This window comes from Saccoglossus kowalevskii, chromosome 1 (assembly GCF_978046115.1).
Source record: "Saccoglossus kowalevskii chromosome 1, keSacKowa6.1, whole genome shotgun sequence".
Taxonomy (NCBI): Eukaryota; Metazoa; Hemichordata; class Enteropneusta; family Harrimaniidae; genus Saccoglossus; species Saccoglossus kowalevskii.
In genome coordinates this window covers 1861157-1884900 of record NC_140641.1, presented here as the reverse complement: position 1 = coordinate 1884900, position 23744 = coordinate 1861157, and the positions used below count along the sequence as shown (strand labels likewise).

The 23744-nt window shown below is 35.1% G+C and overlaps 1 protein-coding gene across 2 annotated transcripts in view; it reads left to right on the top strand.

Annotated features, from left to right (window-relative positions):
- LOC102806930 (uncharacterized) overlaps positions 1 to 23744 on the top strand; it is a 383414-nt gene that overhangs the window by 16789 nt on the left and 342881 nt on the right. For both annotated transcript variants that reach the window (XM_085498293.1, XM_085498290.1), the window contains exons 4-5: positions 15914 to 15982; positions 16931 to 17045. In XM_085498293.1, the coding sequence (XP_085354419.1) occupies positions 15914 to 15982; positions 16931 to 17045 (184 nt within the window). The remainder of the gene's footprint in view (positions 1 to 15913; positions 15983 to 16930; positions 17046 to 23744) is intronic.

The window sequence follows — 23744 nt, the reverse complement described above, 5'->3', positions numbered from 1 at the left end:
TGGTGTGCACAAAACAAAGTCGAGCTGATGTGCAAACATATACCGGGAGTCCAAAACGGTGTAGCGGACTCGCTATCCCGGGGGAAACCCTACGACGACACAGAATGGGAGCTGTCACAGACGGCAGTAAACCTAGTGTTCGACATGTGGGGGGAACCCCAGGTAGATCTGTTTGCAACACCGGAAAACAAAAAACGTCCCGTTTTTGTGACGCGTTATCCGGACAAACAGTCACTGACGTGGGACGCACTTCAGATGGAGTGGGGCGGAATGTTCAGTTACGCATTCCCACCATTTCCATTGATCCACCGAACGTTACAAAAACTGGAACAATCGGAGAACTCGCACATGATTCTAGTGGCACCGAACTGGCCGTCTCAGACTTGGTTTCCGTTACTGCTGTCTCTGCTAACGGACCATCCGAGAAGCCTGCCACAAGAAATCACGTTGACACAACCCGGCGGTTATACACCAACCAACCCGGAGCTGTACCAACTTCACGTGTGGAAACTATCCAGCAATTTAGAATTGCGCAAGGGTTTTCAAGCCAAGTGTCGCAAACAACGACGGCCGGGCTTAGGGATTCCTCAAATGGATTGTATCAATACCACTGGGAAAAATTTCGTAATTGGTGTCTTGCAGGGGATATACATCCACTCTATCCCTCTTTGCCCCAAGTAGCGGAGTTTTTTTCTTATTTGATCAACGAAAAAAAGTTGAAACCGGGAACAGTAGAAAACTATAAATCGGCGATCAACTCTGTACTCAAACTAAGCCTAGGCAAAAACATTTCGGATGACCCGACAATCTCCGATCTGTTCAAGGGCTTTATTACACAGGCGGGCCCCATTGAGAGGTACAAAGCACCTGCATGGAGCTTGTCAGTAGTCCTTGAAGCGCTACGACAATTCCCATACGAACCGAAGGAATTGGCGTCACTACAGGACTGGACGAAAAAGACTGTTTTTCTACTAGCACTCGCTTCAGGGAGGCGAGTTAGCGAAATACACGCTCTGTCATTTGAAGACAATTTTGTGGTGTTTTATCCCGATAAAGTGATTTTAATGACATCAGTAAAATTCAGAGGAAAAAATCAGAAACTGCACGAGACGGCGACTCCGATCGTTATCCCGGCACTGAGCAATATTTCCAATGAAAAACAAGACAGAATTCTTTGTCCGGTACGTGCGCTAGCTTATTATAAGAAACGTACTTCCGGGGTCAGAAGGGGTCAAAGGTCGATGTTCGTTTGTTACCAAAAAGGTAAACAAAGCTCAGCGGCGTCGAAATTCACGTTAGCGAGATGGGTAAAAGAGACAGTTTACCACGCTTATAGTGATAAGTATTTGAGCACAGAGGCAGGCAAAGTCACTGCCAAGATGCATGACTTAAGAGGCATAGGTAATACACTGGCATTTGCTAGCGGAGCTTCTTTAGCCAAGGTGCTAGCAGCCGGGTCCTGGAAAACTAGCAACACTTTTCTCTCTTATTACCTGAAAGACCTAGCGGCCGAGTCACAGGGCCTACACTCGTTAGGCTACCTAGTGACAGGCCAAGTTGTAACGAAACAATAGGGCATGTAACTTCCCGCAACTGCAAGAATTATTCAGTTAGCGGGAGTTATACAGTTAGGGGGATGGAATTTTTTCAATTCCATAATCAGGTGGGGTAGTATTTATCTGCCAAGAGATATTCTCTGGTAATCTGTCCCATTTGTTTATGAAATTAAAATTTCATTAACCAAAGGGGTTAGTATGCAATACTCTGTAATAAACTTTTAAAACTAGCGCCGAAGGCGCATATTAGTTTTTATGTTTATATAAGAGATTGCATACTTACCTTCCCACCCAAAACCACCCCAGATAAATAGCTACGAATCAATATCGTGGTCAAAAAGATCTGGAAGTATGCAAATCAGATGACAGGGGAAGGACGCCCCCTACGGGAGCTATCCACTGTTATTTCGATTTTATTTAACCAGTATTATATGATAATTGGCAATTATCCCATTTGTTTATGAAATTAAAATTTCATTAACCAAAGGTAAGTATGCAATCTCTTATATAAACATAAAAACTAATATGCGCCTTCGGCGCTAGTTTTAAAAAAATAACAGACTGAAAATAAACTCTGGTCGACCTCATTAACATGATTTATTCACGCACCCACACACGTGACAAAATTACAAAAATAACGATGATGCAACAAGTTCCCATCGTCGGCATGCCTCATTATGGTTATCGTAATGGACTTGAGGTCGGCAAAATGTTTTTTCTTCAACGACAGAAAAATAATCCACATGCTGTGATGAAGGATGAAAAGAAAGTAACAAGTTTACGACGTGATGTCTCAAAAGTGCTAGCTCCCGTTATGGATTCACAGTCAGCGAAATGCTACGTTTTGAAACCAAAGCTAAGTGTTTCAAACCACTCACCAAGGTATGGATCGTTGCAATATTGGATTCATCGTGAATGAAGAAAAAGCAGAACGTGTGCGCCACATGCTGCGTGGTTCATCTTACGTCGTTAAGTTCCAATGAGTTTTTACGTAAAAACACAAACAAAGCGGCCCTTTTCGGGGCCACCACACACTCCAAAAAGACAACTACCATAACAAACACACTATTTAAATAAATCGAACACGTTCGTTTTTGACAAATAAAACTTTATTGTTTACCCCGTTCTTGGCTAAAAATCACCCTGGGCGTTTAACCGAGGATGTCCCCAACATGTAACTTTTGTGAAAACAGGGGGTGGGCGCTTGCCCAGGGAGGGGTGCGTGCCCGGGGTAATACGGTATATGCTAGACTGGATTTCAATGCAAACTCATGGAGAGAGTTGTTGCACAGTCTGATACAGATTTGCAAACCTACCAATAAAATCTTAACAGAAAACAAGATGTCAGATAATCAATATAAGCACTCCTATGAAGTGGGTGCCAAACTTTTGGTCAAGATCTGAAGCCGATAGAAAATTATGTCTGTTTAGTCTCATCCACATTTTGAGAGGAAAATTATACTCAAAAATATGTATTCTGTATTTGACATACAGTTCATTTGAAAAAAAAACAAAAACGTTTCTTTGTTGAAGTATATCAAAATTCGCAGCAATTTGCCTCAGCTATTAGGATGTAATTTACATTTGTATAATACTAATTTGAAAACACACTTCAAAGAAATAAAATGTTAAGGGATATCCCCACTTTGTACTTAATTAGAATACAAAAGACAGAAAATAAAATAAAAGTATTTATAGTAGTGATTTCCATCTCAATACATCAAATCAGTAATAATTAAACATCAATTGTACTTCTGTATTAATATTATTTCAGATAATTAATTCAGATATTTTAGAATAAAAACAAATGCCTCAACTCAGAAAAAAAGTGCTGCATTTAGACATGTATTGAATTGTACAACATGCAAGATAACAGAAAATCTTAGTTGGATTTTGTACAGGTATCTCTGTTAAAAACTAATGATTTACTGAGACAAATATGAACTGTCTCATTATATTCATTGTACCATGACAATATTATTTGAAAAGTAAAAAGCGCCCTCTCAGGGTAACTATCATGTTGCAAGCTCTGCTTTGTATGCAAATCAACTTCAGCCTTGAAGTATGTACCATGTTTCTAAAATAGTTAGTTGGTGTCCAAAGAGAGAAGTCAACAGTACTGTTACCTCCTGAGAATCTATATCTTTGCAGTGTATATTCTGTGTATTTTCAGAATACTATTACTTCACAGTGTCTGAGCCTTCAGTCAGCTCATAGTCAGAGATATATATGACATACAAGTATTATCCATTTTTTCAGTCAATTAATTTTACTGTATTGTAACCTTGTTGGTTATGTTTCTCAAGATTGTTTACTGCTTATAATCTTCAGTCAGTTCAGAACAAATTTATTCAGGTTAAATCAAATCAGTAATAATTGAACATCACTTGTACTTTTGTATTAATATTATTCAGAGTAATTCAGATATTTTAGTTTAAAAACTAGTTTAGTATAAAAACAAATGCCTCGTCTAAAAAAAAAGTGCTGCGTTAAGACGTGAACAGAATCGTAAAAACATGCAAGATAAAAGGAAAAAGAAATCTAAATTAGATGAATCAAATAATGATTTTAGTGTCAATGAAGAAATCAAAAGTCATGGAAAAAATTATCTGAATACAGACTTAGTTGCATTTTCTAATTTTACAGACCAGATTATTCATGACATTAGATATCTTATGAATTGCTCTGAAATTCCATTAGATACTTTAAAATTGTTTGAACATTTTGAGCATTATAGAAATAATATTCTTCAATCAGATTACTTAGATATGATTTTTGCAATAGGTTTACAAAATTTAGGCCTCACATGTTATCAAAATGTCATCATACAGGTATTAATACATACTCCATCATTTGTTACCTATATTCTGTGCAAGTCTAAAAATCACTTGTGCAAAAAAGATCAGTCATGCTTATTATGTGATTTTAAGCATTTTTACCTTGCCCGTACCATCAAAGATGGAAGGGAAAGGTATATTAAGGGAAAAATTTTGTCCGGCGTTGTCGTCGTTGTTGTTGTCGTCATCGTTAATAATTGTTATTGTGTGCATAATAACTTCACTAATTCTCTTCCAAACTTTATCAAACTTGGTCACCTTATTCATCAGTATAAAGTCCTCCCTGAGTTTGAACAACAGATGTCCTGTATGAAAATATCATGCAAAAATTGAGAAAATCTGATAAAATATTTTGACTGTTTCTACTTGACTGATCACTGGTGATACACATCAAAGGTCACTGATCTCAGTGGAAATATGCATTGTTGTATGTGTTCAATGAAGCAAATGATTTATCTTGTAATAATATCCTTGGTAATGTATCTCAGAATCCCATACTGGGTTTCAAAACACCAACTCATGGAGAGATTGCACAGTCTGATACACATTTGCAAACCTACCAATAAAATCTTTACAGAAAACAAGATGTCAGAAAATCAATATAAGCACTGCTATGAACTGGGTGCCAAACTTTGATCAAGATCTGAAGCTGATAGAAAATCTGTTTAGTCAAAAGTTATCAAATCAAAAACAATACATAAAAAATACATTAAAAGCAAAACATTTCATCCACATTTTAAAAAGAAAATTATTCTAAAATATATGTATTCTGTATTTGACAAACAGTTCATTCGACAAATGAAAACTCACAGGAATATGTTTCAGCTATTAGAACAGAATGATAGAGTTTTTATAATACTAGTTTAAAAACGCACTTCAGAGATTGCAGTGTTTGAAGATGTAGTTTCTCAGGAGGCAACAGTACTGTTGACTTCTCCCTCCACTGGACACCAACTATTTAAGTTGATTTGCATACAAAGCAGAGCTTGCAACATGATAGCTATTCATAAAGGGTGTTTTTTTACTTTTCATATAATACAGTAGTCACACAATGAGGCAGTTCATATTTGTCTCAGTGAATCATTCATTTTTGACAGACACCTGTACAAAATACTTGAACTAAAGCCAGCTAAATTTTTCTGTTATCTTGCATGTTTTATGAATCTATTCACATCTAAATGCAGCACTTTTTTTTTGCAATGAGACATTTGTTTTTATTCTAAAATATCTCAATTACTTTCAATAAAGCTGGAAATTATGTTCCTTAAAATAATTAAACAAATAAGGCACCAATGTTTTTGTAAGATATTTACATCTTTTAAGGACATTCGGTAGACTGATTCCCCACTGTTGGTTCAACCCCAAAACTTGTTTGTATTCAAAATTAATTATGACAATGCATATTTATATTGAAACAAACTATGATAAAGGGAATTATATTATATAACAAAGGGCAAGGTCACCAGAGTTCAACTATGTTGTTAGTAGGGGTGTGCGATTGCGAAATTCGACATTTCACAGTTTCATCATGTTCGATTATTATTTTATTTCCACCAGTAATATAGATATTTGTTATTTTACTATTCTGTACGTACTAAAAACGTAGTGTTTGATTTGTTAGTGACGACAGTTCCAACTCAGCCCATAATGATAACGTCCAACCAGTGTATTGCGCTCTCATTATTTTGGACAATGTTCTACGGACGTCTGTTCGCGCAAAGAATTGTGGGACACTCTACCACAAATAAAGATGAAATGAATATATATACCCGAACGAGAGACTGCACCATTGGAGTATCTCTCACGTACACCATAGACTATGGAAAACGGGAAATTTCTAGTAAAATGTATTTAGGAATTCAAATGATAGTAAGAGACAAACATTTATTTAAATTTATAAATGAAACCTGATAACAAAATACAAGTTTACAGACAGATTCGGAAAAGGATCGTCGTGACCCAAGTATAAATAGGCTTCTAAACAATATGAATTATTTCTTTGCAATTCTCGCTGCAGTAAACAGTACATGTATGTGGCTATGAATATCACTGCAGTTATTCAATGTTATATTCATGACAATAATTAAAGTTAAAATTAAGATTTTGTTGAATAAAGGTACAAAAAAAAACATGAACCGGTAAACCGTTGCGCTGCTACGCATGAATAGTTAACTGATGTCAATCGATGTCACGTGATGTGAATGCACTAAAACATGAATCGTCAGTCTAGTTTTCACAAACATTTACACAGTTCCTAATATGTTGCCAAGTACCACATAGCAGGTTCAACCATAGACTGTCTATGGTTCAACGAAGACAATGAGAATTGTGTTCGCAAATCTGGAACGTCACTGCAAAGAGTACTAGCCAGAAATATCCATAGTTGTTTGAAATGAAAATGCGATGTTTAGCGTTGTTCACTGTATGTGTTCCGAGTGTATGTGGTTATATCACAGTCAATAGTAGAGTGACTGTGGTGATATAGATCGTATTCTGAAAATAACGCAGCGTACGATGGTAAATGGAATAGAAATGAAACTCCGTAATCAAATGATCCCTAGAAATGGCGATGACGGCAAATTCGACCAATTTTGTTACATGTGTCTCAGTGAGAATTCATTTCACTTTCTTGGTATGGACTTTGTGGCTATTCTTACCAAAATGCCGATCGGCCAACATTCACGTGACATCAGTGTTCTCCACGAGGGGTTTTAGCAGGGCGCAGCGCCCTGCATAGGAAGTCGTGCGCCCTGCATAGGTAGTCGTGCATTCACATTTCCCGTCCCGATCAAATACATTGTATTGTTAGTTGAGTATTCAGTGTTCTCCACGAGGAGTTTAAGAGGGGCGAAGCGCTCCTCTTTAATTTATTTGCGCCCCTCTTCAATTTTATCTTCAGCACCCTCCTTTGTTTTCGGTGACAGGCTGTTTCACAGTCCCGGAAGATGTCCCGACGACGTTATTGAGAGACCTCTTATTAATTGACAGGCGATAAAACAAAGAACTAAGAGACAGATAGTGGCATAGGTGACAACTAGGACAATGGATTTGATGTCTGGGGAAAAACTGGCTGAATAAATAAACAAAAAACAATGAATGGATGCGTGAAGTGATTGTCACAAGCATTGCGTTAATCACGCAATGGGATAGTCAAAACAAGTTTTCTCATCATTCCTGAATTAGCTAAGATACTTAAGAACAGGAGAACCAGCAACGGCACAGATCTAGAAGCAGTACCTACACACGAATTGGTGACGTCATAAAATACATGACCTTCAATCGGGGTCGTTTCCTCGGTATATACGAATTGGTATATACAAATTACAATAAAGATACTTAAGACATTACACATAAGGTAAAACAAATCACGTGACAATATAATGATAATAATGGTAATAAATCCTAGCTTAACAGTTGAACAGAATGCTCATATAGTCAGTCGGGTGACGCCGAGGGTCACGAACTGTGTTGCAAAATGGCCGTGTGGTTGAAACTGGGTCATGGCGTGACGGGTGAGGAAGACATCATTAAACACTCAAAATCACAATAAAACGGGGAAGTGGTTGCATATTACGGCGTAGCCAACATGGGAAATAAAAAAACGCCCAATACAAACGAGATGGGTTCGAATCACACTAGATACACACTCACCAGAACCGAAGCAATCAGAAACCAACAATCGTTTTGGCTTTTCCGTTCAACTCATCGGAACACTGGAGTAGTTAGAAAAATGAACACCACTTAACGACCAACGTCTTGGCGTGGTACACAAGCGTGCCATCAAAATAAAACAAAATTAGCTTGAAAAGACAGTGGGTTCGAGTCCCGCTCAGAGCTACCGTAAAAACGTAAATCAAATGAACTGAAATCTCTAAAACCGTAAACAAGTAAACAAAGAACGTCGCAAAAAAATAATAAACCTCACAAAACTCCACCATACAAAACTGAATGAATAAATAATAAAATAACTAACGTCTTAAACTGGACGACGCGCAATTTGTTCAACAGTTTCCAGATTGTGACAAGAGATAAACAAGACCCAAGTCAAGGTAAGTTTTGTTAAAGTGTCAATGGCGTTCCCTATATTACGAAAACAATTCAGGCAACAGACGAATATCTTCTGTGGTGTTGTTGAATTTATACTGTGTCTGCGGAATTGTTGATTGAGGGTTCGAAGCCAGCAGTTAACATTTTGTTAGAAAGTTTCACAATTGAATCAAATATCCAATGATACCAGTATATTTATTTCATTATTTTAACAACTTGCAATGGTGGAAGTTGGTCAAACACGAGTTCTTACACCTAAATAATTATCAAATATTTGTCGACACATTTATTCTCTCAACCTTGTAGAGGTGGAAATTAATTAAACAACAGGTATTTACTCACAAATATAATGGTCAATATTTGTCCATACATTCATTCTGTCAATTTAAGAACTTGTAATTGTTGGAATTAATCAAATGAGAGTTGTCTACACCAAAATAAGTTTCAAATACTTGTCCATACATTTATTCTCTCAATTTAACAACTTGTAATGGTGTAAAATTATTAAATGAGAGTTGTCTACACCAAAATAAGTCTAAAATATTTGTCCACACATTTAGTCTCTCAATTTAACAACTTGTAATTGTGGGAATTAATCAAACGCAAGTTGTTTACACCAAAATAAGTCTCAAATATTAGTCCATACATTTATTCTCTCAATTTAACAACTTGTAATGGTGTAAAATAATTAAACGAGAGTTGTCTACACCAAAATAAGTCTAAAATATTTGTCCGCACATTTATTCTCTCAATTTAACAACTTGTAATGGTGTAAAATAATTAAACGAGAGCTGTCTACACCAAAATAAGTCTAAAATATTTGTGCGCACATTTATTCTCTCAATTTAACAACTTGTAATTGTGGGAATTAATCAAACGAGAGCTGTCTACACCAAAATAAGTCTAAAATATTTGTCCGCACACATATTCTCTCAATTTAACAACTTGTAATGGTGTAAAATGATTAAACGAGAGCTGTCTACACCAAAATAAGTCTAAAATATTTGTCCATACATTAATTCTCTCAATTTAACAACTTGTAATGGTGTAAAATAATTAAACGAGAGCTGTCTACACCAAAATAAGTCTAAAATATTTGTCCGCACATTTATTCTCTCAATTTAACAACATGTAATTGTGGGAATTAATCAAACGAGAGATGTCTACACCAAAATAAGTCTAAAATATTTGTCCGCACATTTATTCTTTCAATTTAACAACCTGTAATTGTGGGAATTAATCAAACGTGAGTTGTTTACATCAAACTAAGTATTAAATATTTGTTGAGACATTTATTCTCTCAATTTAACAACTTGTAATGGTGTAAAATAATTAAACGAGAGTTGTCTACACCAAAATTAATCTCAAATATTTGTCCACACATTTATTGTCACAATTTAACCACTTGTTAATAGTGGAAATTACTTAAACGCGACTTGTTTAATCAGTTGACATCAATGCAACTTACCCGCAGACAGTGCACAACAGAGTATCATTATTGAGCAATTATAAACAGGAACGTGTCTTGGCATTAGGGTTAGGGTTGGGTCAGGTATGGGCAACGGAATTATTAACAGGAACGTGTCTTGGCATTAGGGTTAGGGTCGGGTCAGGTATGGGCAACGCAAATGGCAAACACCCAATTGGCAAGATGTACACTAACGGGTTATGGCATGCATATAGTTTACACAAGTAAAAACACAAAATTGGCAATTTTTTGGACAATTGTAACTCAATAATAGAAATATGTTGTATTTCTATATATATACACACTATATAGTCTTATCAAATGCAAACACATCCAGTCAATCCATTGTGGTCTTGTGGGTCAGTTCTCTACATAGTTATCAGGAGGACCTGGGTTCAATTCCCTTGCCTGCCCATCTTTTTCTCGCAAACACCATTTGGAAATAAAGCTAAATATGACAACAAATTATTTAATTTGCATGACTACCCACATAGCTCAGTTGATTTGTACTATGTCAGCAATGTGAGCGATCGCTGGTTCGAATCCAGTATGTTTAGTTAGATTTTTGAATGCTAGTGAAGACAGTGCTCCTATAAATAGGACTTAAATCCTAACTCATGTGTGAAGACACTCGTGGTACAGTGGACAAGACAGTGCGCTGGGAACTCAAAGATCGCAAGTTCGAATCACGGATTGGACACTCCTACAAAAGACATCAAAGACGTTAAAATCATAAACAGCGGATTCAAAAACTCAAGTCAGGAAAACAGAACACAAGAATACTACCCCACATGGAAGCCAGTCCAAGTCGTCGAAGAACGAACACAGTTGACAGCTGTAGGTCACATGCAACAACAGACACGAGGAGCATGGCTGCTCTCCAAATGCGTCCCTTCTTTTGTATTGACCCCCTAAGGATTGCTAATCCCCCTTTCTAACTCTTCCCCCAAAAATAATATATCGCCCCTTTTAAAATGTATTGACCCACAAATTAATGAATATTTATGAGCACAGAAACTGCTACGTCATGAATAAATTAGCATAATTTAAAAAAAAAAATTGCGTAAAGTGTAGGTACTCCTTCTGGAGCTCTGCCCCAGCAACAACTTATTGGTCCAATTGCTTGTTACTTGCCTTTTATTGGCGAAAAGTAAAAAGAATCATCAAATAAATCACCAAAACAAAACGTACGGTAAACGCTGAAACAACATGGATGTCACGGTATCTGATTTGACCTTTGTCCTCAGTACCCACGATGCAATCAACATGATGATTAATTTATTTACAGTCATTGGATTCGATTTTTTCTTTTTTTCTTTTAAATGGTAATTTTGTTATGTGAAAATATTTTTCTTCTTATTACTTGGGATTTTCAACTATTACAATATCTCAGTGCATTTATAAAACCTGTGAAAATGGAAATATTTGAAAGAGATTTAAAAGAAATAAATGAAAGGCTAGAATTTCACAACTTGTTCCATTACACTTTTACAAAGAATAAAATTGATATTCTTCATTTGTCAAAGTTGATATTTTTTTACACATCAAGTGGTTTAACTTAAACATCAAAATAATTCAAGAACATTAATATAGTACTTGTACACAGTATTTAATTGATGTAAATATAAAAGTGCTAAGAATTTCCTTTGAAATGTTTGATTAGTATGCTAATTATATGCAAATTAAATATGCTAATTATATGCAAATTAGCGCCCCTCTTTAAATTTTATTTGTGGAGAACACTGCGTGTATGAGACCACAAGCCAGCCCCGAGAAACACGCACACGACCCAAATGGAAAGTATTTTAACACTCGCCAAAATATTCACACCTGTATTGTTCGCATTCATTCAGGCTTGCAAATGATATTGCAATTAATCAACGTATACTCTATTGTGCAATTTCCTGTCTTGTGTTCGAATTCACCAGTGTATAGTGAGACAAATGAAGACGTCACGTTAATATCAAAGCGATGGTACACTTCAGTCAGGAAATGTTTTTTTTTTATTTAGAAATTAGTAACAACTGTTTCTAAAATGTACCTGTACATAGCTATTTCTCAATTACATGTACTCGGCAAAACAGGAGACGTTTTTAGATCGATTCAAGACGCCATGCGAGTCGACAGTTCCGGTAATTATTTATTATAAATACTGGCGGCCGCGATCCCAAATAAAACCGGACAATTCCACATGCACAGTATTCTCCACGTATGCGTAAATATACAGACTTCGTAAAACAACGTTAATTGTACTACGAGAATGCATGTAAAATACGTACGTATATGCTGCGTGCCACCCAAGGCGGGCATGTGTGAAAGAAACCATAAAAATACGTAGCGCATATGTACGTATATTCCACGATTTGTATACGTAATCATATCTGCGTATACTAAACGTATACCGTGAATATACACAAAATGTATATCTCCGTATACAATCATATATCAACGATTTTGCCCAGTGGTAGAATGAGGGGAAGATGCATGCTGACAGGAAAAATTATCAAAACCTGATATATACTGGTAACCAAAAGATCATCAAAAATCAAATTGTGGTCAAGACCATGGATGGATTTCATTCAATCTTGATATTACAAAAGGAAAATATTTATTTGCATGTTTCATCGACTATAAGAAGGCGTTTGATTCCATTTGGCACCTTGGTCTTTTATATAAACTTCACAAACACAAAATCTCAGGAAAATTTCACAACATAATTAAATCTATTTATCAGAATGCGTTAAATGCTGTGTTAAACTAAAAGGTGGTTTACTGCTAGCTTTCCAGTTCAAAGGGGTATCAGACAGGGAGATGGTTTAAGCCCACTAGAGCTCCTTTTCAATCTTTTCATTAATGATATCAAATGCCAGATAGAATCATCCAATAATGAACCTCCTTTACTTTTAGACAATCATTTGTAATGTTTGATGTATGCGGATGACCTCCTCCTCCTATCACAGTCAAAAAATGGTCTGCAAAATGCAATACGCAAAGTGGAAACATACTGCAAACAATGGAAACTAGATATCAATGTGTCAAAATCAAAAATTATCATTTTTTACAAGCCAGGTAAAATACTAAGTAAGTTCAGATTTCAAATTAATAGCCGAAAATTAAAAAAACGTCTCATCATACACCTACCTTGGTGTTAAAATCAATGCTACTGGTAAACTGAACAGAGCTCAAGAAGACCTTAGTCACAGAGCAATGAAGACACTTTTTAAACTAAAACAATTACTCTATGCAGACCCAAATATCCCAATCAAAACACATCTGAAATTGTTTGATGCTATGGTTAAACCAATTTTACTTTACTGTAGTGAAATCTGGGCAAGCGATATTATCAACATGCACTCAACAAACTTGTTTAAACAATCCTTTCCTATGGAAAAATTACATCACAAAATGTGTAAGTACCTACTACAAGTAAACTGTAAAGCTACAAACTTGGCATGTTTACTCGCATCTTATGGAAAATCTGTCTACACCAATGGAAAAAGTACAAATACATTTCTGCAAATACCTTCTAAAAGTAAAAAGCAAAGTAAGTAATTTGGCAAGCCTACTAGAATTGGGAAGATATCCTCTCCTAGCAACAAGCTTAAAATATATGATCAAATATTGGATCAAAATAAATAATTCTAACCCAAATTCGCTAGTTCATGAAGCTTACAATCTTGGAATACATCTTGATGAAAAAGGAAAAGACAACTGGGTAACAGACATAAAACAAATTTTAGAAAATTTAAATATGGGAAATATTTGGGAAAACCATAAATCTCTTGATGACAAACAAATCACTGAAACAGTAACGCGCAAACTAGAACAATACTTTGAAATACATAGCACAGAAACATTACACGATGACAATAAAGGTAAAAACCATAAAAACAAGTTACGAACCTATAGGAAAATTAAAACAGAATTTGCATATGAAAAATATCTCACCACAATCAAAAATCCAAATCATAGAGCTGCTATGACAAAACTCAGAATAAGTGCTCATACCCTTCAAATCGAAAGGGGCAGATATAATAAAATTTTAGCGGAGGACCGATTTCCCCCAGTTTGTAACAAACAGGAAATTGAAAACGAAAAACATTTTCTTCTCAATTGTAATCTAAACAATAAGGAACGAGAAATCATGATCAAGAATATTAAATACAATAAAAGCAACTTGGGGATGGATGACGAACAACTTACAGATATACTAAAATATAAAAATGACAAAACAATCATTGAGCTAGGAAAGTTCATCCACACTTGTTTCAAATTACGACAAGAAAAAATCCTAAAATGCCAGATGCCACAACCAACCAACCAACCACCAAATAATTTAATTTTTTTTTTTTTTGCTATCTTTTTGTATTACTTTATTGTATTTTCAACTACGATCCCACTTCGGGATACGGTTTCAATAAAGATTATTATTATTATTACTTGAACTGGGAAGAAATCCACTTATCATGTCAAGCATTAAACGTATGATTAACTACTGGCTGAAAATAAAACATCTCTGAGGCCTATAAACTTGGCACCAATTTGAACAAAGAAAACATCAGTAATTAGACCACAGGCATCAACAAATTTGAACCTTTTAGAAATTAGCAATGTTTGCGAAAAAATCAATAATAATATTACCCTATTAGCTACAAAAAAACTAAAAAATATGTTTGAAAAACACTGCACAAAAACAATGCATAATGACAATGAAAGCACTAATCACAAAAATAAACTTTGTACCTACAGACAGCTGAAAACTGACTTTACACTTGAAAAATACCTTGGAATTATTAAAAACCCCATCCACAGATCATTTATGACTAAACTGAGGATAAGTGCCCACATACTTCAGATTGAAGTTGGGCGATATCACAACATAGATATCTTAAATAGAACATGCCCTGTCTGTGACTCCAATGAAACTGAAGATGAAGAACACTTCCTCTTCAATTGTAACCTGTACAAATCTGAAAGAGATGCTTTGTTTGAAAACTTAAACTTATCTGGTAATCTAAAAGCATTTCTCAATAACAAAAATTCTGAAACTGTCCACAAGCAATTGCCAAGCTTATCAGTGACTATTTTACTGAAAGAGAGAACTTCATGAAAAGCAATTTACCAGCTGCCTCAAAATAACACCAAAAATATTTATATAATAATATTTTCACAGTATTATTATTATTATTATTATTATTATTATTATTATTGTTGTATTTTATTGTTCCTATTTATTTATTTCACCAGAATGATCATTATTACAGAACTTATAAACAAAATACAATAGTAGTAATTCTGGTGTGTACCATGGAAATAGTCCTTATGGACTAGTCCAGTCCATGGCCCAGACTGTCAAGTAGAAATTTACAATTTACTAGTAAAGGAAAGGAAAATTACTATTAACATAACGAAAATTAAAAGGTAATCTATATGATTTAGATATAAAAATGACAAAAATATTATGTGTAATAATAATATAAACGAACTGTTTGTACAACGAATTTATATGCAGAAGAAAAGAAGAACAAAAAATTTTCTTAATATCCTTATTGTATTCTAATCTAGATCCCAGAGGGAATACGATATCAATAAAGGTTGATATTATTATTATTACATTATGGATCTTGATGCACTTCACTTTGATGTTTTGCAAATCAAACAAAAATTCCAGCTAGTGACCTTTTTGTTCACTCTACATTATTAAAATCATAGCATTTATGGAAATGGGACATTGATACACCCATATTCTGGTAGCATATTGTCCTACAGGTCTGATGCATACAATGTCATGTACTACATTGTACGAACATTCACGATATCTCAATCTAATTTGTTTAGTTATATTTTTACAACTAGGACTTAGTAACTTCAACAACTTGTTTTGATGAATATTTTAGTTTTTGTAAATTTTGTAATATTTTTCTTAAAAGTTAACAATTTATTGGCATATAGGTATCGTTGTATCATTGCTTACAGAGAATTGTTTCTTCTATATTTTATTCTAGAGTTTACTTCTATATTTCTTCACTGATTTACTACAAAGAGCATATGCAGTGCAAGCAGAGAAAGGCAAGGTAATGTGTAATCAGGTTTATGGGCCAATGGGGTCATACTGTGTTGTATTATGTGTAACCAGATTTATGGGCCAATGGGGTCATACTGTGTTGTATTATGTGTAACCAGGTTTATGGGCCAATGGGGTCATACTGTGTTGTATTATGTGTAACCAGATTTATGTGCCAATGGGGTCATAATGTGTTGTATTATGTGTAACCAGGTTTATGGGCCAATGGGGTCATACTGTGTTGTATTATGTGTAATCAGGTTTATGGCCAATGGGGTCATACTGTGTTGTATTATGTGTAATCAGGTTTATGGGCCAATGGGGTCATACTGTGTTGTATTATGTGTAACCAGGTTTATGGGCCAATGGGGTCATACTGTGTTGTATTATGTGTAACCAGGTTTATGGGCCAATGGGGTCATACTGTGTTGTATTATGTGTAATCAGGTTTATGGGCCAATGGGGTCATACTGTGTTGTATTATGTGTAACCAGATTTATGGGCCAATGGGGTCATACTGTGTTGTATTATGTGTAACCAGGTTTATGGGCCAATGGGGTCATACTGTGTTGTATTATGTGTAACCAGGTTTATGGGCCAATGGGGTCATACTGTGTTGTATTATGTGTAACCAGGTTTATGGGCCAATGGGGTCATACTGTGTTGTATTATGTGTAACCAGGTTTATGGGCCAATGGGGTCATACTGTGTTGTATTATGTGTAACCAGGTTTATGGGCCAATGGGGTCATACTGTGTTGTATTATGTGTAACCAGGTTTATGGGCCAATGGGGTCATATTATGTATAATCAGGTTTATGGGGTCATACTGTGCAAATTGGCTGCCCCAATACTTCTGAGACTTGCTGGAACTATAACAAAATAGTTGAATGGTTTAAGTTTTATTTACCAGTACCCCACAGGAACTGTTCAATGTTAATGACTTGTTTTGTTGATAGACCTTTGGTACAGAGCAAGAAAGCATCCCATTACAGCAACTAGAGGAAGATGATGAAGATGAAGTTTTCAATCAAGATAATACACAGAATAGTGGAAATAAAGTAGACCTCTCTGGTATGCATACTGTTTCACTTATTGCTATTTTGTCAAGATTTTGTAACGTGAATTCTGCTAGGGAATGCTAATAGAATAGAATAGAATAGAATACAATACTATACAATAGTCCTGGGTAAGACGTTAAAATTGCATCCGGTTGTGGAGTTTTTGTACTTGAGAGAATGAGGTTACCCATTGCCACAACTACCTCCAGGTCACCCTTGGGCAAGGTGTAGTACCTGTCAGCCTTGGGTGCCAACTTCCCACATAATAAATTTAATTGACATCAGTAAGGGCATATGGTCATAAAAGCCTTGCACCAACTCAGCCTCACGTGTGAGGTATTACCTATTAAAGGCAACGTTTACGTTTATTTAAATATGTATATATGTGTCCTGGGCAAGATTTTAAACTACATCCGGTTGTGGAGTCTATGGACGTGGGAGAATGAGGTTACCCATTGCCACAACTACCTCCAGGTCACCCTTGGGCAAGGTGTAGCACCTGTGAGCCTTGGGTGCCAACTTCCCATATAACAAGTTTGGTTGACGTCAGTTAAGGCACACGGTCGTAAAACTCCTGCACAAACAGATCCGCATAGGTGGAAAAATTTTCATGTAAATATGTATATATTAGTTATAGTTGTTCTTAGCATTTGGCAGGGGGGGGGGTGTCGTAACCTCTTGTGGTGAGAACCAGTGTGACTGGCCTGCCAACGGGATGCTAAGGTTTTCATTGGAAAAGTTATCAGTTACATCCGTTAATGTAATTTCGTTTTACATACCCGTAAATCAAAAATCACAATACAATACAATACAATACAATACAATACAATACAATACAATACAATACAATACAATACAATACAATAGAAAGCTTGACATTCCTTTTTTGCCATACACATACTAATTATGACTTGGTTAGAAAACAGCTTAAATGTCAGCAGGAAATGTCCAAAAAATGGATGTTGAAATTGTACACTTGCCATGTATTTCACAATGAATTAACATATCTACTCTGTGAGAAACTGTTCTTGTTCTTATTGGCAGCATGAATGTAGTTAATCCTATAACAAGTTTGTTTCCATTGCTCTCATTATAAGTATTAATTTCTCTTTTAATATCAGTTGAGGAATTAAATGCAAGAAAACATAGAAGACACGAGTTTTTGTTCATCTGTGTATAGTTTACATTGAGTGATAAAATTAAAACTTTGTCCTAAAGTAAGGTACAAATGTACATTAAGGGCATTTTCTTTTACTGATTCCAGTTTTGATGTGTAAGTTACAGAACCCCTTTATGGAAACCTCCATCAGTCTGTTGTCAGTCCCCGTTCAGACGCAGTCTGAAAACGGGGACTTATGTTTTGACCTTTGTGCGTTCGTTTGTCCGTGTGTGCATGCGTCCGGACCTGTATCATAGACATGTCTGAACCCATCACAATATAACTTCACACATACATTATATTATACATATGCACATCATTTTGTTTCACGACCTGGATCTTGGCGTTTATGGAATGATTTCGTTCAAACTTGTTACATACGTTGGACATTATTTGACCTTGATGCACATCATTTTATTTCTCAGATGCAATTTAAAAAGGCCGACTGGCGGCCATTATGTTCAAATGAATGTGCTTCAAGAGCCATTACTTTGATATGCTTTGACTGATTATGTTCAAATTTTATATATTCATTTACATCATGTTATAGATATATGGATGTATTCAAAATGGCCGACTCGTGACCATTTTGTTTTAATTAATGCTGTTCCAGAGCAATATTTCTCAATATGGGCAAGTACTCGTTTTACGATCAGATACAAGATGTCAATCATTTTAATGTTAAAAAATAATAATCAAGCATCATCTTCTGGATCCATACTTCTGACATGTTTATGTTCCAACAAAAACGCAAACAAAGGACCGGGCGACAAGCACCCCATTACAGCAGCGTAGTCACTGATTCATTGAAGTTGCGTCACATCGGAGATTACACTCGCCGGATTTTTAATTTCGCGCACAGCATTTCTTGTTTATTAATGCATCTCATGAATAAATTAAATGCCCACCGGCTTTACGGTTGTGCTCATTCCACAGTCCTGGCGCGTTTCAACCCTTGGGATATTTTACTATAATAGGGTGTGTCTACATCACGCGTTAAAATTTCCATATAATATTAGCACGTAACAAAAAATTGTGATAAAGGAAAGAGGGGTATAAACAAGGGGGGTAAAAGACCGGGGGGGGGGGGGTAAAAGGAAAAAGAAAAGTTATATAACATTTTATTATTTAATAATTTATTAAAATACATAAATTTTGTCCAACTCCTTGTGGCTGAACTAATCATTGGAAGAATAAGTAATTGAATAGTGCACAAGTACCGTAATTAGACCATATAACCATGTTTTCTAGTAATTTCCAACTGGATTTATAATATTTAGTTCTTCTATTTAAAAAGTTCAGGATGTTTGTACAAAGTTCTTCTAGGATATTGTTTCTATTGTTGTTATATCTTCTTTGTCTTTTTTCAACTATATTACCGATACACTGATTATCCCTTTTTGGTACAAGCTCTGTCAATTTAGCTTCCTTGTCTTCTTGTTGTTTTCCAGTTCTTTTCATATCAGACACTACTGCACAATAAATACATTTCTTAATATTACTGACAAGAAGTGCTGTGCCTTTACTGTTTAGGTGTACGTTGTCTTCAAAGACATCTCTCCTTTGTCTTTTCATATCGTCTAGAAAATCAGTATGTATGTAATACACATTTGGGATACTGTTGGCAATATTCTGGAGGGATGTGTTGAGTCTGTCTTTGTTTGCATTGAACATGGTATCATTAATTCTCGGCAGTATACTGGAAATGAATATCTTGCATCCTGGGTAGACATTACAGGTTGTTTGGATGAGGTCTTCATATTTCTGCTTGCATACTGTAGGAGAGTTCCTGTTATCAATGTCATTCGAACCAATATGAAGTACAATGTTTTGGGGATTTTTGTTGACATCATCTATACCTTTCCCATTTAGTGCCTTACTAAATGTCTTTCTGGCAGTTGAGAATTTTTGTGGGTTTATTTTACAATAGAGTCCCCAACAATGACAGTGTTATAACTACCTTTATTTGGTGGTCTTACATCATCTTTGCGCGACTTGGAGTATCATGGTTGGCTATAATTCGATGTAGTAGGAGACTGCTCATTGTGATTATTAGGTGTGGTTACTATATCCTGTGGGATGTGATTACTTTGATTTTTGGTGGATGTAACACTGTTATTTGGGCAATCTTCTTCTTCCAATACTTTGTAATAGTTACGTGTTGGTATGTTGGTATGTTGGTATGTTGGTATGCTGGTATGCTGGTATGCTGGTATGCTGGTATGCTGGTATGCTGGTATGCTGGTATGCTGGTATGCTGGTATGCTGGTATGCTGGTATGCTGGTATGCTGGTATGCTGGTATGCTGGTATGCTGGTATGCTGGTATGCTGGTATGCTGGTATGCTGGTATGCTGGTATGCTGGTATGCTGGTATGCTGGTATGCTGGTATGCTGGTATGCTGGTATGCTGGTATGCTGGTATGCTGGTATGCTGGTATGCTGGTATGCTGGTATGCTGGTATGCTGGTATGCTGGTATGCTGGTATGCTGGTATGCTGGTATGCTGGTATGCTGGTATGCTGGTATGCTGGTATGCTGGTATGCTGGTATGCTGGTATGCTGGTATGCGTATGTGAGATACAATATAAAAGTAAACAATGGAAAATTTCAAATCACTCAGAGGTGTAAGACAAGGTTGCAACATCAGCCCAATACTCTTCAATTTATTCTTAAATGATTTACCAGGACAACTAGATAAGTCATGTAAACCAGTTAATAAACAACAATACAATTAGTAGCCTGTTATATGCTGATGACCTTGTCTTTGTGTCAGAAACTGAAGCAGGTTTACAAAATTGTTTCAATAAGTTGGCATTTTACTGCAGTATGTGGAACCTAAAAGTAGACACATCTGAAGCAAAAATTATGATTTGTAATAAAAATGGCAAATTATTAAATCACAAGTATAGTGTTTGTTATGAAAATGAAGAACTAGATATAGTTAAAAATTATAAATATTTAGGAATAGAATTTAAACCAAGTGGAAAGTTTGATCTAGCAAAAGAACAATTATACAAAAAAGCATATATATATATCAATATAACTATATCAAAAAAATAATAAGCACATCAACAAATATCAACATAGCAACTTGGATCAACATTTTTGACCATATAATAAGACCAATACTAACTTATGGATGTGAAATATGGGTTCAGAAAAGTATACAGATAAAACATACATAGAAAAATTAAATTTGAAATTTTGTAAAATGCTTCTTCAAGTTAACCAGTCAGCATCAAATCTAGCAGTTCATGGGGAATTGGGCAGATACCTAATCTCAGTTTTCATTAAAAAATGATGGCCAGATATTGGTATAAAATATGTAACAAAAATGGAAACAAACTAGTAAATGAGGCAATTTTCTGTAATATTATTGATCAATCACAATCAATACAAGAAATAATAGGCGAAAGTGAAATTAATAATTATTGGAAAGAAACCAAGAAAAGCATACATCACATAAGTGATCAAATAGAAGCCAGTTATGTAGATTTGTGGGGAAAAGCAATTAATTCAGAAAAATCTAAATCTGAGGAAAATAATAAATTAAGAACTTACAGTAAGAAAGAATTTAAAACAGAGCAGTACTTGACAAAAATTAAAAATCCAATTTATAGAAAATATATATGCAAACTCAGAATTAGTGATCATAATTTAATGATAGAGAAAGGTCGTCATACAAGACCAGAAACAAAAGCGGATGATAGAATGTGTGAAAGGTGTGGTACTAATGAAGTTAAGGATGAATTTTACTTTCCGATTGATTGTCCACAACACAAAGAAGCAAGAATGAGGTTATTTCAATCAGCACAAACCTCAAATCATAATTTCAATATGTTAGATAATGAAGCAAAGTTTATATATATTATGGGCAACATGCATCTCTTCTTTTTTTTTTGTTATTATTTTTGTTTTGTTTCTTAGAATAGTGTTTGACTATGTTCTATTCAAAATGAATAATGTCAATAAAGTTATTATTATTATGTATTATTACCAATTTTATATGGCAGTGTGATCCACCGTATTTTTTCAACGGGCGTTCTATAAATTTCTGATTGTATTTATTCTTCTTTTAACATCATAAAAACAAAAATGATACACTTGTACATGAAACAATAGGTAATGAACTGTAAATGCGGGTGGTTGCGTTGTCAGGTGAGCGAGCGAGCGGATACTTCTGGATGTGCGCGATCGAAAAAAAGGCGGAAATTGTCCGGTCGAATTGAACAAAGCAAGCGAAAGAAAGCGATCGAAATCCAGAAGCGGGCGAGAGGTTGGGCGAAATGAGTACTGTACATAGAACACAAGAAACTTGAAAAATGTGAAGAACTGTATGCAGATGATGGAATTCACATTAACTATGCTGAAACACGTGTCTCAGCTGGTGGTGAATATTATTATAATCAATACCAGGACAATCCTAAACCTAATTCTTTTTATAGTCCCAGATATCGTGATGTCAGGCAATATGATGATTTTATGATGAAATAAATTATGCTGGAAGATAAACAAATAAACCAGACTAGCATTAAAATTGGTAGCTGGAATATTCACGGATTAGGCACCAAATGTGATGAGAATGATTTTATATCAATAGTAGATAGTTTTGATATCTCTTTTGTTTACAAGAAACCTGGATAGGTAGCAATAGCAGTAGCTCAGTTTTAGATGTTAGCAAATTTAGTTATCTTAAATCAGATAGAAAAAGAATATCAAAAAGGAGTAGGAGAGATTCAGGAGGTGTTGCCTTGCTATTTAAAACAAAACTCAAAAAAAGTTTATGCAAAGTTGCATCTCAAACGAGCGATTTTTTTTATGGTCCAAATTAGATAAGCATTTTTTCTCTCTAAAACATGATATCTATTTAGGATGCATCTACATTCCTCCTGAGAACTCTGTTTACCATATAAACCATGATTACTTTTATAGATTAGAAAAAGATATCAGATATTGCAAGGTTCTCCCAGCAGGGTGAGCTGGTAATTATGGGGGATTTTAACAGCCGAATTGGTAGCTTATTGGATTATATTGCATTTGATAGCAATGATCACATTCCCACGCCCCTTGCACATTTGCACATACTTTATACTTTATTAAACACATAAAATTCCCCAGGAGGAATTAAAATGGTTACATTTACACTAAACAAAACTAGACTAATAATACAAAACATTAAGACTAAAGTAATGATTAAAAAAAATAATAATAATAATCAAAATAAAAAAGATGAATAGTATTATATCCCACTAACAGCAATAATAAAGGTAGAAGAAACCATTGTTAAAAAGTAATAACAATAATAATGCGTTAATGCATTAGGGGTTAAAAATCTTGGAGGTGTTGCTGTCTTAAGTCGAGGGCAGTTTTAATGAATTGAGGTAAAATTATAACTCATTGCCAGTGCAAATTGTTCATTAATTGTAAAATTATCAAAATTATTAATTTGTTTCTTACATTTCTCAAATATTAATTTTTTTTGGTCATTGTAAAATGGACAAGTCATGATGAAATGTTGTTCGTCTTCTATTTGGTTTTTTGTGCAAAGTTC